This window comes from Chlorocebus sabaeus, chromosome X, assembly GCF_047675955.1.
Source record: "Chlorocebus sabaeus isolate Y175 chromosome X, mChlSab1.0.hap1, whole genome shotgun sequence".
Lineage (NCBI taxonomy): Eukaryota > Metazoa > Chordata > Mammalia > Primates > Cercopithecidae > Chlorocebus > Chlorocebus sabaeus.
The window spans coordinates 34,959,519-34,976,370 of record NC_132933.1 but is presented as its reverse complement, the minus strand read 5'-3'; the positions used below and the strand labels follow the sequence as shown (position 1 = coordinate 34,976,370).

Below are 16,852 nucleotides of genomic sequence, written 5' to 3'. Positions count from 1 at the left end.
GTGTGACCTCTCTCAGGCTTTCCTCTGTCTCTTAGATGCTGTTTAATGATATCTTGGCCACAATTCTGCGGGTGTAGATGAAACCACCTGATTGGATTTATTCAGATCACCAAAGTAACAAATTGATTACCATTTGTAAAATCTACTCACATAAAGCCACCTTTGTTAGTCCTGGCCCTTATGCGTAGAAGGTGATAGGGATTCACAAAAAAGCAGGACCAATGCAGGAAGAAAATAATCTGCCTTGGTCTGTGTAGAAGTATTTGCTGAGTGGTGGTTTTAGTGATGGAATTATAGCCAGTGAAGATGGAGAAAAAATATTTTTAAACCATAGTACTCCTATTCAACTACCCCCTTACTTGATTCTGAGCATGTGTAGCTCATATACTTCACCCAATATTTATTTATAACTATGAGGAAGTCAGGAAAAAGAAGGGGTGGACAGATCATCAGGATTTAGGATTAAATTGGACTACTCGCAGCATTTATTAAGTCCCAGCTGAATATAAAGCATTATATTAAGTGCTGAACAGGCCAAAAGAGAAATAGAAAACATATTCTTCGGCTTCATGGCCTATCTAATTAAATAGTACTGGAGAGGAAATAAAGATAGCAGAAATCTTCCATAGAAATTACTAAACTTGGCTGGGCACGGTGGCAAACGTCTGTAATCCCAGCACTTTGGGAGGCCAAGGCGGGTGGATCACAAGGTCAGGAGTTAGAGACCAGCCTGGCCAATATGGTGAAACCTCGTCTCTACTAAAAATACAAAAAATTAGCCCGGCATGGTGGCACATGCCTGTAGTCCCAACTACTCGGGAGGCTGAGGCAGGAGAATTGCTTAAACCTGGGAGGCAGAGGTTGCAGTGAGCCGAGATCGCGCCACTGCACTCCAGCCTGGGCGACAGAGATAGACTGTCACAAACAAACAAACAAATTACTAAACCTGATCACAATCCCCTATAAGTACTTATAAAGCAAGTCCCAACCATGATATTAACATCTGAGATTTAAAATAGACTGAGGATCTAGGCCAGGCACAGTGGCTCATTCCTGTAATCCCAGCACTTCAGGAGGCCAAGGCAGAGAGATCACCTGAGCTCAGGAGTTCGAGATCATTCTGGCCAACATGGTGAAACCCCGTCCCTACTAAAAATACAAAAAAAAATTAGCTGGGCGTGGTGGTGCTCATCTATAGTCACAGCTACTTCAGAGGCTGAGGCAGGAGAATTGCTTGAACCCGGGAGGCAGAGGTTGCAGTGAGCTGAGATTGTGCCACTGAGCTCCAGCCTGGGCAACAGAGTGAGACTCCATCTCAAATAAATAAATAAATAAATAAAATAGACTGAGGATCTTAAAAGAAGGGAAAGACATAGTTCGAAGTGATTATTTTCTGATATAAAATATTTGTTTTTGAGTGATGATGGATTGGAATGGAATGAGACTGTTTTCCTTATTGTTCTTATGTCCCATGTATATTTTCAGCCCAATATATAATATTTACTGAAACAGTCAATACTGTCAGACTATTCAGTTGTTTAGTTTGTCTTTTCCCACTTTATAAGTATAAATGGATAAGTAAGTCAAGCATTATTGTATAGAATTTTTCAAATGTATAGTTGTGACAAAATCTCTTCAGCTATAAAGAAATCTGTTAAAACGTTGCAAAATATATAATTATCTTATTGTAGGTTCTATCATAAGATTTCTATGAGTTCAAAAGAATGCAGGGGGAAAAAAAAAATCTAGGGACTTTCTTCCTGACTGAAACGATCATTAAAGTTATCATCTAGCCCAAAATATGAGTGCTCCTGTCTTGTAAATTTTGCATGCTTATTCTAGATGATAAAAGAACTGCTCAGAATCATTAATAATAAAAATTATAGCTCTTGCTAGCATGATCACGTATTATTAAATAATACAGTATTTTAATTATTATCATTTTTTGAATATTTTCATAAATGGGTTTTAAATGTCATTGTACTGCAGATTCAAATCTTGAATACAGTTTATCAGATGAGTATTGCAAGCATCACTTCTTGGTTGGTCTACTTCTGAGGGAAACTTCCATTGCTCTTCAGGACAATTATGAGATCAGATATACGGCTATCTCTGTCATAAAGAATCTTTTGATAAAACATGCATTTGACACAAGATACCAGCACAAGGTAAGGATATCCATGCAGTCATCAGTATCACACTGGTAAAGTTCTACTATGATTTTTTATAGAAGATGAAGCTTTTTTAGCAAGGAACATTATATAAGCATTGAGGACAATTTATTTTTGCTTCAAATCACAAGATTGTTTTTTTTGGGGGGGGGAGACAGAGTCTCACTCTGTCACCCAGGCTGGAGTGCAGTGGGATGATCTCGGCTCACTGCAACCTCTGCCTCCCAGGTTCAAGCGATTCTTGTGCCCAGCCTCAAATCATTAGGTTTTTAAAAATACCATTTAGGACTGGGAACGTGGCTCACGCCTGTAATCCCAGCACTTTGGGAGGCTGAGGTGGGTGGATCGCTTGAGGCCAGGAGTTTGAGACCAGCCTGGGTAACATGGTGAAACCTCATCTCTACTAAAAATACAAAAATTTGCTGGGCGTGGTGGCACACACCTGTAGTCTTAGTTACTTGGGAGGCTGAGGCAGGAGAAGCACTTGAACCAGGGAGGCAGGAGGCGGAGGTTGCAGTGAGCTGAGATCGTGCCACTGCACTCCAGCCTGGGTGACAAGAGTGAAACTCTGTCTCAAAAAAAAAATAAAAATTAAAAAAAAAATATATATATATATAGTTTAGTTAACTGTTAAAGAAATACACTATTTTCTCAAATCATACTTAAAGAATAACATAATTGCTTTATGATTATTATATAAACTAAGAATGTTTAAAAATTATTCTATAAAATATATACTTTAATATATCTTTAAATATATATCATGTAAAATATGTAATAAGTTTTCTTCTTACTGAAAAAAATGTTAATGTGATGGTGTTACTATAAATAGCTGTGGGTGTGGCTGTAAATTTTACATACATTACACTGTTTTCTATGAGTAACGGTCACAGCTGCAGTTTCTATTTACTGCACTAATTTTTTTTTTTTTTTTTTTGAGACGGAGTCTCGCTCTGTCCCCCAGGCTGGAGTGCAGTGGTATGATCTCGGCTCACTGCAACCTCTGCCTCCCAGGTTCAAGCAATTCTCCTGCCTCAGCCTCCCAAGTAGCTGGGACTACAGGTGCACACCGCCATGCCTGGCTAATTTTTGTATTTTTAGTAGAGATGGGGTTTCACTATGTTGGCCAGGATGGTCCTCATTTCCTGACCTCATGATCCGCCCCAGTCAGCCTCCCAAAGTGCTGGGATTACAGGCATGAGCCACCATGCCTGGCCTATTTACTGTACTTTTAACATATATATTGAAATCTTACTGACATTAAATCCTGTTGGCTTGGAAAAGTAGAGTGCAAACTGTATGGATTTAGAAGACTAATTTACTTCCACAGTATCATAAATCACTTTAGGAAACATAATATTGTTTCATAATAAATAATTTATCCTTTTCTTTTTACATTCCAATATAAATAAAATTATGATGTCATTTATCATCATAGTCATTTTGGAAGGCTGACTTGGAGCTTTTATTCTTTTTCTACAGTATTCCCATTTGTCCTTTTTAAACAGAAAATGCCTGCCAGTGACATCTACTCATATTCCTTTAATTACAGTGATTTTCATACATGTAAATCTTGCTAGTTTTCTTTATGTGATTGTATCCTAAAGTAGATTTAAACTTCTTAGCTTTAAGATGTAATTCATTGCTTACTGCAGTTTGCTTTGTTTTTGACACATTATAACATACCTCCACTTAGTGTAGTTGACTCAGTTATATGCCATTTTCACTTTTTGTGAATGTTGATATTGACTTCACACAAATTAGCTGGTATGATATATCCAAATAAAAACATATCTTAAAAGTCCTCCAGTCCAATCAAGCTTGGTCAAGCCTTTAAAAATGCATTATCGCTGAGTTCTGGCTAACTACTTGCTTACGCCTAGGAGTGGGGAAAAGGATCTTATGCCATGTGGAGGAAAATGTCTTTAGCCATGACTTTAAATGATTCACTGGAAAAGTACAAAATGAACTTCCCCTCTCTGAAGCAGAAAGTTGTATGTTTCTCCACTGCCTCTTCACATGAAAGTGAAAGAAAACTGGATTTTGCCAGTGGGATTCTCACCACCTAGAGGCGGAATTAAATATTTTACATCACAAATTTGGACACTTTTAACTTACTTTTTAAATTCTTAGAGCTGTATGTATACACACGCAGGTATTGTTACCTGTAAATAAGTTAGACACTCTGAGCGTTTGAGGTTTTAAACTATAGGAAAGATTGAAATGCCAAGCCTTACTACTCTTTCAGTGACTTCTGAAGCTCTTTCCTCTTTGTTCAGAGGCTTCATACAGGCATTAAATGACGATAGAGTTTTCTCCATGAGAAGTTTGTTTACTTCATGGGCTTGGTTAGCCAAAGCTTCAATTCCAGATTATTGGATGAGGATATAAAAGGTCCTTTGTCTGTTTTGTGCAGTTTCCAGGCAGCCTGGGTAAGAGTTCATTTATCAAATACATCCAAGTAGAGCGTGTTTCCTATTAATGATGACACCAAGGTGAGGGATTGGAGGGAGCCTTAAGCCCCCATATTTTCCATCAGTTCTCTAAAGGGACCCCAAAGTAATACACCAAAAAAAAAAAAAAAAAGAAAGAAAAGAATGTTTCCTATGAAAAGCCTACTTCGAGACTCAACTCCCTAATCACCCCCACCCTTTCCAGCCAATTGCCACTCCTAAGCCCCTGCTCTTAGGAAATTTTCGTCCCTGTTATGTGTTACTCATAAACTATTTAGCAATCTCTCTCTCTCTCTCTCTTTTTTTGTGACGGAGTCTCGCTCTGTAGCCCAAGCTGGAGTGCAGTGGCATGATCTCAGCTCACTGCAGCCTCCGCCTCCTGGGTTCCAGTAGTTCTCCTGCCTCAGCCTCCCGAGTAGCTGGGGTTACAGGCGTGCACCGCTACACTTGGCTAATTTTTTGTATTTTTAGTAGACATGGGGTTTCACCATGATGACCAGGATGGTCTTAATCTCCTGACCTCGTGATCGCCTGCCTTGGCCTCCCGAAGTGCTGAGATTACAAGTGTGAGTCACCATGCCCAGCCAGCAATGTCTCTTATTATAATTACCATGAGACATTTTTCCTTTTCAGAACAAGAATGTTCAATATCTAACATTTACCCTGGGGCCTGTATAGTTCTTGTACCCACTACAAGTACTGTTGATACCTAAGAGAATTGCAGATTCTACTTCTAGTTGGGCTGTGGGCAAATCTTTTTACCTTTTTTGAAAAAGTAATCCATATGCATGGTGAAAAACAAAAATCAAAATGCCTGTCTCCCATTCCTTACCTCCACTCACCAATTCATCTTTCCAGAAGCAACTACTCTTGTAAGTTTATTTATACTTCTATTTTACACAAGCACAAGCCTATATGATATATATGTATAAAATATAACAGAAACCATTATACATTTTTCTTTTTTCATTTAACAGTACAGCCTGAAGGTTAGATCTACTGCATTTTAAAAAGTAGCTGCATAGTATTTTATCATATGGATATACTTTATTTTATTTATCTAACTAGTCTTCTATTAATAGATTCTTCGGTTATATTCTATTTGTTGTGCAGGCGAAATTTTTAACATATTTGGCAATGACTTTATGTTTTCCTGTGTTCCTGCTTCCCTGAGAGAGTTGTAATTTCTCTTCCCCTAGAGATCACTCACTATCAGAACTAAAATGGACTCCTATTTAGAAGCCATAATATTAATAATAGCAGCTAAAATTTATTAAGGGCTCACTATATGCCAAGCACTATTTTAAATATCTCACATTAATTAACATCATTATTATTACCCCCATTTTACCAAAGAGAAAACTATAGTTAAGTGACTTGATTGTAATCAAGTAGCTAGTAATGGGAGAACTGGGTTTTGTGCATGTCTCTAACTGCAAAATCTGTGCTGTCAGCCACTAGCTATACTGCCTTTTAAATCTCAACTTGGGACGTTGAAAAATTAGAAAACCACCAAAAAAAAGGGTGATCACTAAGTGAAAAATCTTGACACCAAAGCCATGGAACAAAGGAAAGTAATGAGAGTTAAAAGGCCGGGCGCGGTGGCTCTCTCCTGTAATCCCAGCACTTTGGGAGGCTGAGGAGGGCAGATCACCTGAGGTTGGGAGTTCAAGACCAGCCTGGCCAACATAGTAAAACCCTGTTTCTACTAAAAATACAAAATTAGCCAGGCGTGATGGTGGGTACCTGTAATCCCAGCTACTTGGGAGGCTGAGGCAGGGGAATCTCTTGAATCCAGGAGGTGGAGGTTGCAGTGAGCTGAGATTATGCCTCTGAACTTCAACCTGGCTGACAGAGTAAGACTCAGTCTCAAAAAAAAAAAAAAAGAATGAGTTAAGATGATTCATGGTAACTATATTCACATATTTAAAGGGTTGCCATGCAAAAGTAGAAGTAGACTTTTTCTTGTACTCCAAAGGGCAGAGCTATACCTAGGAGGTAGAACTTAAGAATGTATTTCAGATAAAGGACCTTTCTAATAGAACCCATGAAAGGGCTGGAGTTTTAAAGAAGTTTAAAAAACTATTTGTCAAGGATACATATAAGGGCCATTCATTCCTGCCTTCAGCAGGAAGTTGGACTAGGTTAGTGGTTCTGAAACACATCAGCATCATCTGGACCAGTCCAGACCTGGTAAATCAGAATCTTCTGGTGGTAGAGACTATTACTGATGGGGTACTATGTTGGAAGAAAGTCTGTTAAGAAGGGTTTTTGAAATTCACAAATGAAGTGCAAATGGCCAATTAACACATGAAAAATTGTTCAACCTCAATAGTAAATGCAAACTAAACAATAGTAAGAGACCAGTAATCTTCTATATTCTACATGTTGACCATTTTGCCCTAGAGGGCCTTATCTAATTCTCCAGAAAAACGTGAAGTCATGAAAGATGGAGGGCAACGCTTGTGCCACCACAGCTACTATTTTCTCTGATTTGAGTGTGTATACGTATCTGGCGAGGAATGTCTATAAGCTGAGGAAAGCAATAAATAAATTTGTATAAGAGGTACCACATTAATTAAGAGTCCTGGTGGTCAGTTTTATTTACATATTTACAAATATATCAATCTCCCAAGTCTTATAATTGACTTAGGGGACCAAGTTCGTATTATTGTAATTGTAGCTTTAATGGAAGCAAAAAATGTTTCTTGAATGAATACAGTAACTTACCATTTTTTCACTTCTTTCACTTACTCATTCATTCCTTCAGCTAATATGTATTGACCATCTGCTATGTGCCCAGGTACTGGGGATGAAGCAGTGAACAAGACAGACACTGTCCCTGCTCTCATGAAGCTCAATCCTCACTGGAGCTGAAAAACAGGACTAATATCATCTGCTTTCTATACCAACTTCTATTTTTTACAAAAACCTTTTACTTCATGTAGTTATGCTTGAGGGATGTAATTTGACTCTGTATCATGGATAAATCCAAATGCCAACAAAGTTCTGTGGTAATTAGTTTTCGTATAAATAGACTCATGCTTCAGTAATTTGTTATGGATGTTAGCCTACTTTTTAGTCTTTAAGTTGATATATGAAGCCAACTCCATTTATTTGTAATATATACATATTATATACCTATTAAGCTTTCAATAATTATTTTTTCAGAACCAACAAGCCAAAATAGCACAATTGTACCTTCCCTTTGTTGGACTACTTTTGGAAAATATACAGCGATTAGCAGGTCGAGATACCTTGTATTCTTGTGCAGCCATGCCTAATTCTGTAAGTAGTAATGTGTTTCTGTTGGAGTTTTATCCTGTTTTATTGAATGCATTTGGAATTGGGGTCATATGCTATATGATCAACCTTAAGAGTTCACTTTTTTTGGTTTGTTTTTTTAAGCCAGAGTCTCGCTCTATCACCCAGGCTGGAGTGTAGAGCACAATCATAGCTCACTGTAGTCTCAAACTCCTATGCTCAAGTGATCCTCCTGCTTTGGCCTCCCGAGTAGCTGGGACTAAAGGCATATGCCACCACGCCCAGCTAATGTTTTTAATTTTTAGCAGAGACAAGGTCTCACTGTGCAGCCCAGGCTGGTCTCAAACTCCTAAGCTCAAGGAATCCTCCCGCCTCAGCCCCCTGAAGTCCTGGGATTACAGGCATGAGCCACTGTGCCCAGCCAAGAGTTCATTTTTTACTCCATGTACACTGTTTTTCCTAATACAGTGCTTTGCAAACTTTAATGTGCATATGAATCACCTGGGGAATTTGTTAAAACAGATTTTTTTTTTTTTCAAGACAGAGTATCGCTCTGTCACCCAGGTTGGAGTGCAGTAGCGTGATCTCGGCTCACTGCAGCCTCTGCCTCCTGGGTTCAAGGGATTCTCCTGCCTCAGCCTCCTGAATAGGTGGGACTACAGGTGCCCGCCACCATGCCTGGCTAATTTTTTTGTATATTTAGTAGAGATGGGGTTTCACCATGTTAGCCAGGCTGGTCTGGAACTCCTGACCTCAGGCGATCCACCCACCACGGCCTCCCAAAGTGCTGGGATTACAGGCATGAGGCACCACGCCCAGCCAACAGATTCTAATTCAATAGGCTTGGGGTGGGACTTGAGAGCATGCATTTCTAACAAGCTTTTGACTGCTTCTGGTCCTAGGATTGCACTTTGGATAACAAAGTCCAAGAGAACACCACAAATCCTTTGAACCCTGTGTTTTGTTCTAAACATTTTCTGTTGTTGTATGGCTTCATACATTTATTCAACTTAAACTGAACAAAAGATCCTCTACTTCCAAGATATTAGGCACTGGGGACTCAACTGTATTCCTTATTCCTTTGCTTCTCCTTTCCCTTAGTAGTCTCCTTCAGCACTTCTTGGTGAGACTCTTAGTTTATCACAATTGGTCTGTGCTTTTTTTGCTCCCCTTAGAATTTTAAGAATTGGAAGGAACTTTGGAGGTGATCAGTCTCCTATTTGGCAAAACAACCTTTTGCCATTGTAATAATTTAAACATTCCTTCTCACATTAGACCTAAAAGGTTTCCTATCCACTGGTCTTTCTTTTGTCTTCTAGAGACACATGAAACACATCTGTTCCCATCTCCAAATGTACCCTTTCCACATGTGCCTTCTAAATTTTTCTCCAAGCTAAATATCTCCACTAATCTGTCATTCCAAATCCTTTACTTTTTTTTTCTTTTTCTTTTTTTTTTTTTTGAGACAGAGTCTTACTCTGTCACCTAGACTGAAGTGCAGTGGCACAATCTCAGCTCACTGCAATCTCTGCCTCCTGGGTTCAAGTGATTCTCCTGCTCAGCCTCCTGAGTAGCTGGGATTACAGGTATGCGCCACCACGCCCAGCTAATTTTTTTTGTACTTTTAGTAGAGATGGGGTTTCACCATGTTGGCCAGGCTGGTCTTGAAATCCTGACCTCAAGTGATCTGCCTGCCTCAGCCTCCCAAAGTGCTGGAATTATAGGCATGAGCCACCGTGCCCGGTCCCCAAAACCCTTTGCTTTCTTGGTCATCCCTTGTCTGAATGTGCTCCAGTTTACCAGTAACCCTATTAAAATACAGTGTCCAAATTATACACTTTATAGTCTACCCAATGGAACTGTTAACTTCTGCCCCCATCCATGTTCTATATGGCCCAAGATCACCTGTGCACTTTGGCTGGCCATGTCATATTGTTGGATAGCAGGTTAAACTGCATCATTTACAGCTTCCCCTGCAAATTCCCCCTATGAAATGCTACAGCCAATTTGTCATGCCTGCCCTGCGTTCCTGAGGACGCTGCTTTTAAACTTTTCTAGTGGCTTGCTCGCTCGTGACTCCCAGTCATGTCAACTGGCTGAATGTGGATACTACACCTACCTGAACATCAGGCTGGTCTCACTTTACAAATACAGTATCTCATGCTTATGCTCCCTCCACATATATCTGACAGCATTATTTGGAAATATTTCACTTCTCTGTACTCTTTGCAGCTCAAGTTTCCTTAGGGGTTCTGGTCACACACCTTCTTCTAGCGTTGCCCTGGTTCTAAGGAGGAGAACTGAATGATGTTGAGACTTTACCAGGCTGGGCGCCGTGGTGCATGCCTGTAATCCCAGCACTTTGGGAGGCCGAGGCAGGAGGATCACTTGAGTCCAGGAGTTTTAGACCAATCTAGGCAACATAGCAAAGCCCCATCTCTAAAAAAATGCAAAAATTAGCTGGGTGTGGTGGTGGATGCCTGCAGTCCTAGCTAATCTGGAGGCTGAAGTGAGAGGGTCGCTTGAGCCCAGGTGGTTGAGGCTACAGTGAACTATGATCACGCCACTGCACTCCAGCCTGGACTACACAGCAAGACCCTGTCTCAAAAAACAAAAACAAAAAAGACTGTACCAGTTGCAGCTATCTAGAATTTATGTCACTTGGCTAGAGGTCATGGTTACAACAGTATGCTAGTAGCTTTTATTTTTTTCTTTAAAGAGTCACCTAAATACTAATTACTAGTATCTGATTTAGACTTTCACAGTGAGCTTTGTTTAAAATCAGTGTAACATTTTGTTCTGTTAATTCAGGTTTCTTATCCTATATACGAATTTGTTTAAATGACACAGGTATCATATTCATTACAGACATCCAGAGATGAGTTTCCATGTGGCTTTACTTCACCTGCCAATAGAGGGAGTCTGAGCACTGACAAAGACACCGGTAATTAAACAGTTTGGAGATGATACATTGCATGGGTGTTTAGAAATGTACCCTCTACTTCTTAGTATTTTTGATGTATTTCATAATAAAGACCATACATAGCTTGATCTCTACTAAAGTTTAATTAAAATCTGACTCATACTTGCAGTCAAATTTATTTGCCGAGGTTTCCTTGTCTAAGCTTATTTAGAACATAGCTTGGCATACTGACAAAATAGAGGATAATGAGAAAAATACTGGTTTCTTTATCTGTCACCAATTTTAGGCCAGATACCTCCCTTCTCTGGGCTCAAGTTTCCTTGTCTATAAAATTGTCTTTTAAATTGTGTGGCTTTATTTTATAGCTTCCAAGGAATTTCTTGTCGTTTTGTATGTGCTAAAGTGTTTTGAAAGGTGAAAAGTTGCTTCACTTTTACATGGTTTCTTATGGTGTTTTCATATAATAAACTTCACATTTTTAGATGTCCAAGATCTATTCCCTATATTAATGTCTCTACTTAAATTAGTTCAGTACTTATTTTTTTTAAATATTTCTGACAGTTCCTCCTCTTGCCAACAAGGACTTGACTTTTTTTTCCAGCTTATGGGTCTTTTCCAAATGGACATGGAATTAAGAGAGAAGATTCAAGAGGTTCCCTCATCCCAGAAGGAGCAACAGGATTTCCAGATCAGGGCAACACTGGTGAAAATGTAAGAACTTAAATATATAGGATGACCCTAGTGACACATTAGGCTGCAACAATTTTTTTATAGTAGAAATGTGAGCATCTCTACTCTCCTGTAGTCCATCCTGGCTCTGCAAAAAGCATCCCATAATTCTTAGATATTTTAGCAGTATCTTCCTATACTGGCAGCTGCTACTTCAGTGTCTTAAACTATTTATGGAGAATGAGGCATTCATCCTCAAGTGTTCCAACTCTGAATATCTCCTTTAACCCTAGTACGCTATTTTAGTGAGGGGAAATTCAAGTTTAAAATATCTAATGTGCCTTGTTATTTAAAACAAAGCACATCCTGGCAGGATTAATGCAGTCTTCCATTCTTTTGTAATAGAGTAATGATATTAATTTGGGAGGAAAAAATATAGGTCCCGAAACTGATAAACTTAGGGTCCCAGCATCACTTAATCAGAATATATCCTCCCAACTCTTCTATCAAGTTGTTTCACGCCTACCATTAAAGTTTGAGATATGACTGCCTTAAGACAGACAGACCTCATTTTAGACCAGTAAAGTTTTGCCATGTTATGTAAAATCATTGAATTGTATAAAATTATATTAGAAGGGTCTATAAATAAAAAATTCCAACTCTCAATTTACAAATGAAAACTGGGATTATGACTTAGAACAACCAGCTATGGCAGGACCATACTCAAACCTAGATTTTCTAATATGAGCACTTTTTCTCCTATATCATGGTGCTCTTAGCGTGCATCAGGATCACTTGAAGGGCTTAAAAAAATAGATGTCTGGGCCTCACCCCAGGGTGAGATTCAATACGTCTGGAATAGGGCCTGCTAACATGTATTTCTAAGTTCCCAGGTGATGTTGATGCTGTTGGTTGGGTATTGTTACCCTTGAGAGCCAGTGAACTATACTTCCACTGGTTCCTTGAGCCTTTGGGTAAACAGTAATTTATTCACAAATGTTTCTCTTTTACACCATTTAGAAATTGTGACAACAGGTACTGTCATAGCTAAGGCAAATAAAGGTCAGAGAGGTTGAATGACTTGCTAGTAGTCACATAGTAGCTAGGCAAGCAATCAGAACCTAGGTCTGTTTGCTCCAAGTAAAAGTTCTTTCTTAGTAAATTCCACCTTAGTCAATGGTGCATCCCCAGTTTAGCTCAACTGAAAGTATGAGTTTTTAACAACTGCAATTTTGTAAGGAGATTATTGTTATTCTATTCATATAAATCCCCAAATAAGTCAGATCTTGTCATGCTTAATTTCTGATTTTTTTTAAAAGTCATTAAATAAGAGGAACACATCAGTACTTTGTAGAGGTGCTAATTTTGAAGTATTACTGGGTACTCCTAAGTGTAATTACCATAATATAATTAGCTCATTTTATGTATTTATTTATATTTTTTAGAAATAAGGTCTTGCTCAGTCACCCAGGCTGGAGTGCAGTGACAGATCAGTGTGCTCACCGCAGCCTTGAACCCCTGGGCTCAAGCAGTCTTCCTAACTCAGCCTCCCGAGTAGCTAGGACTACAGGCATGCACCACCACAGCCCAGCTTTTTTTTTCTTTTTTTTTTTTTTTGTAGAAACAAGTTTTGCTATATTGCCCAGACTGGTCTTAAACTCCTGGCCTCAAGTGATCCTCCCACCTGAGCTTCCCAAAGCACTGGGTCTACAGGTGTGGGTTACCATGCCTGGCTTCTATTAGCTCTTAAGATAGATTTTCTAATGTATGATTTTGATGTTGGATTTTAATAAACTCTAAGGAGAGATTCAAATGAAAAAGTTTAAGATGTTTCTTATGCTTTCACTCCATGTAAAAGTTATCTTTCCTTAAATAGCCATGATTATTTTAAAATTTTACCACTAAAACACATGGCATATGAGAATGAAACATACACAGTATTCATGGCTATATCTTTGTGAAGACCCCAAGGTAATTTCTAGTGATATTACTAGCTATTACTAGGAAAGAAAGACTCAGTCCATTCACCTTCAAGTTGTGATATAAAATTTAGATTTATGTTTAGAATTTTCCCAAACTGATCTAATGATAAAAAAAAGAGTTACTGAGTTAAAGGCTGTGGAAAATTGTGGTACGGATACTATTTCACAAACATCCTGTCCTTACAGACCCGACAGAGTTCTACAAGGAGTAGTGTATCCCAGTATAACCGCCTGGATCAGTATGAAATCAGAAGCCTCCTGATGTGCTACCTGTATATAGTAAAAATGATTTCAGAAGGTGAGTTACCAGCATATTAAGCATGGACCGTACTAGACATACACCCTCACAGGTTCACAAATTCATGCAACAATATTTGATCATCATCTGGAGGTAGAGCACATGCACATTATAAACAGATATTTGGAGACTTTGACCTTAAAATGTTTCTTAAATTGAACCTCAAAATAGGTTCATGTCAGTCACACAAGTTCAAGTCTTTGAAATAATTTTAACATAATTTTGCAAATAAATTTCTAAAATGAGGCAGTGGTTTTAGAAGTGCTAAACATTTTGTTTTCATGCAGAGCATTTAATTCATTAAATGACCAATGTAACTGAAAGGAAATAATAACCACCAGAATTCATATTTAATACTTCAGCCTTTATTTAACCCAGGATTTGACAAATAAGAAACAAAAAAACAGGAAGAGTTCTCGAAGGGTAGCGAATGTCATCATTATCTTTGCAGCAACACTGTATGATATTGTCTGGTATCACGTTGTCAGGCTCTGTTTTGTCTCCTTGGTGTAGAGCCATATTTACTAGTGTCACCAGTTCCTCTTTATACTGTATGATGGAATACAACCAAAGGACTTTCATAAACTGCATGTCCTCGGGAAGTAAAAGCAGGTTATTTCCAAATACCACATTTACTTAGACAGTTCCCTCCCTTGTCTTCCTTTTCGCAATACTTTTGCTTTAAAAAAAAAAAAAAAAAAAAAAGAATGGAAAACATAAAAGCACCTGGGATCATCATAGTGATTGCTATGTTTTACTCATTTTCTATTTTTTATTTTCAGTAATTACTACTTGTTTTAAATATTTTATGATAATGCAGGATGTAAAGACATAAAATAAGTTGATATAGTAGCTATAGAAACATTAAAATAAATAGCTAGATATGAGTAAATTCTAAAGTTCGTTAATAAAATAAAAATAACTGGAATATTGAAGTTCTAGGAATGTACGATTTAGCATAAACATCAAAGATTATGTTGTGGAATCTGGAAATTGCTAACATTTATGGAGTTTCTTCTTAAGGCAATGAAAATGTTCTAAAACTGTGGTGAAGGTTTCACTAGTCTTTGAAGAAACTATAAACTATTGTACTACTGTGGGTTATTTATGTGGGCATTTTTATGGTAAATGAATCTCTCAATAAATTTATTTTTTTAAAAAAACAGGCCCAATCTTTATCTCTTCTCCACTCCCATTGCCTCACTTGACTAGCCTTAAAAAAAAAATAGGTCCAAGAGATACGTTAGAAAAAAAAGCGGAACTGAACAATAAAGCGGTTGAATACCACCATAGCCCAAAGAATGAGGGAGAGAGAAGGTAGGAGGAGGGGAAAAGCTGCATTGCCGACTAGTTCTCTCCCCTCCTCCACTGTAGGTCTCACACACACATACACACACACACACACACACACATCCATCACATTCTGTACTAACCAGAGACAAGTCTCTGGTTGTTTTATTTTAATGTCATGGGTAAAACCATGACTGTTTTTTGTTTCGTTTTGTTTTGAAGAGGGAGTCTCACTCTGTTGCCCAGGCTGGATGGAGTGCAGTGGCAGGATCTCAGCTCACTGCAACCTCCACCTCCCAGGTTCAAGCGATTTTCCTGTCTCAGCCTCCGGAGTAGCTGGGACTACAGGCACCTGCCACCACGCCTGGCTAATTTTTTGTATTTTTAGTAGAGATGGGGTTTCACGGTGTTAGCCCGGATGGTCTCGATCTCCTGACCTCGTGATCCGCCTGCCTTGGCCTCCCAAAGTGCTGGGATTACAGGCATGAGCCACCGTGCCCGGCCCATGACTGTTTTATTTCTTGTGCACTTGATAGTACCTCTTATTCTTGCAAATGTTGACCATGCTTGCTCAGTGGCAGGTACTCTGTGCCAAATATTCGGTCTTTGCTTTTTGATTTTAAAAAGCACATTTTCAATAACTAGTATACAGTCTATGTCACATCTCTTTATCTTTTATATGTATAAAGTCATGCTGTATATCTGTAAAGTCATATTCATTTTGTTTTAAGAAATGTCTTCTTCTAGATCCTTCTCAATGGATGTATTCTAATTTGTCTTGTCCGGTAAATATTCTGTTTTAGTTACTCTTTATGCATTTAAATATTTATCTCTTTGAAGTCCACAATCTTGAGGTCCTCTCTTGGCTTTCTTTTTTATGGAGTCATAAACAGTAGCAACTTTAATATCAATGAAAAGATGTTCTATCTCTATACTTCTATATGGATTCTGGAGAATAAATTTCATTATCCACTTGTAGCTGCATTTTATTAACTGACAAAAATTTGCTATTTCAAAGTCTTAGATTCATTTGCCAAATATTTTCAGGCCTTATTGCTTAGTTTATTATATCGTGAGAAAAGGAATAAGAGTCAGGAGTTACCAGTTAGGAAGTCTGAATTGACAAGAAGGCTGTTCTGTTGGAAAAGTAAAACATTGTTGCTTCCTTGGGGGTGGGGGGCGGGGGCGGGGAAGGGGACAGGGAAGGGGAAGCTACTTCCTCTTTCTTTGTGACTGTGTCTTCACTTTTCTCTTTAGCCCAGACCCCAAAAAGACACTCTCAGTATCACATTGAGGCTTATCGGCACCATTCCCTGCACTTGTAGATTCATAAATATTCTCCGAAGCAGACTGTTCGTTGGAAGGTATCAGTTTAGAGCTATCTTTCGCTGCAAATTTGGTGTTACAAGGAATAGCAACCACTGCTCTTCTTTTTGTACTAGATTTTAAAGTAGAGTCTAAAGGCAAGGCATTCAAAGGGATTATTTTCTTTTCCTTTGTAAGAGGGTGACATGAGGTTATAGAATAATCCTCTAAAGTCTCCAGTAAAGTTTCAGATACATGAGTTGGGTATTCTCCTGGGGAGACAGCGGAAGGGCTCCACGATACACCAATCTGAGTTTCTTTTGCGGGGCAGACCTTCGTTTCAAGTGTCCCTTTTGGCTGGCCAATCTTGTCTTCATGAGGATTGAGAAAATCTTGAAATCCATACCTCTTTTGATGACTAAGTGAAGTTGTTAAAAGAGAACTTGCCAGTAGCTTCTGGCTGGCAGGGTCTTCTGTGTTAGGCTTAGAGGAACTTT

The 16,852-nt window shown here is 38.6% G+C and overlaps 1 protein-coding gene across 2 annotated transcripts in view; it reads left to right on the top strand.

Annotated features, from left to right (window-relative positions):
* DOCK11 (dedicator of cytokinesis 11) overlaps positions 1 to 16,852 on the top strand; it is a 192,151-nt gene that overhangs the window by 123,848 nt on the left and 51,451 nt on the right. For both annotated transcript variants that reach the window (XM_037989080.2, XM_037989079.2), the window contains 5 exons: positions 1,990 to 2,168; positions 7,796 to 7,912; positions 10,757 to 10,832; positions 11,413 to 11,522; positions 13,649 to 13,760. In XM_037989080.2, the coding sequence (XP_037845008.2) occupies positions 1,990 to 2,168; positions 7,796 to 7,912; positions 10,757 to 10,832; positions 11,413 to 11,522; positions 13,649 to 13,760 (594 nt within the window). The remainder of the gene's footprint in view (positions 1 to 1,989; positions 2,169 to 7,795; positions 7,913 to 10,756; positions 10,833 to 11,412; positions 11,523 to 13,648; positions 13,761 to 16,852) is intronic.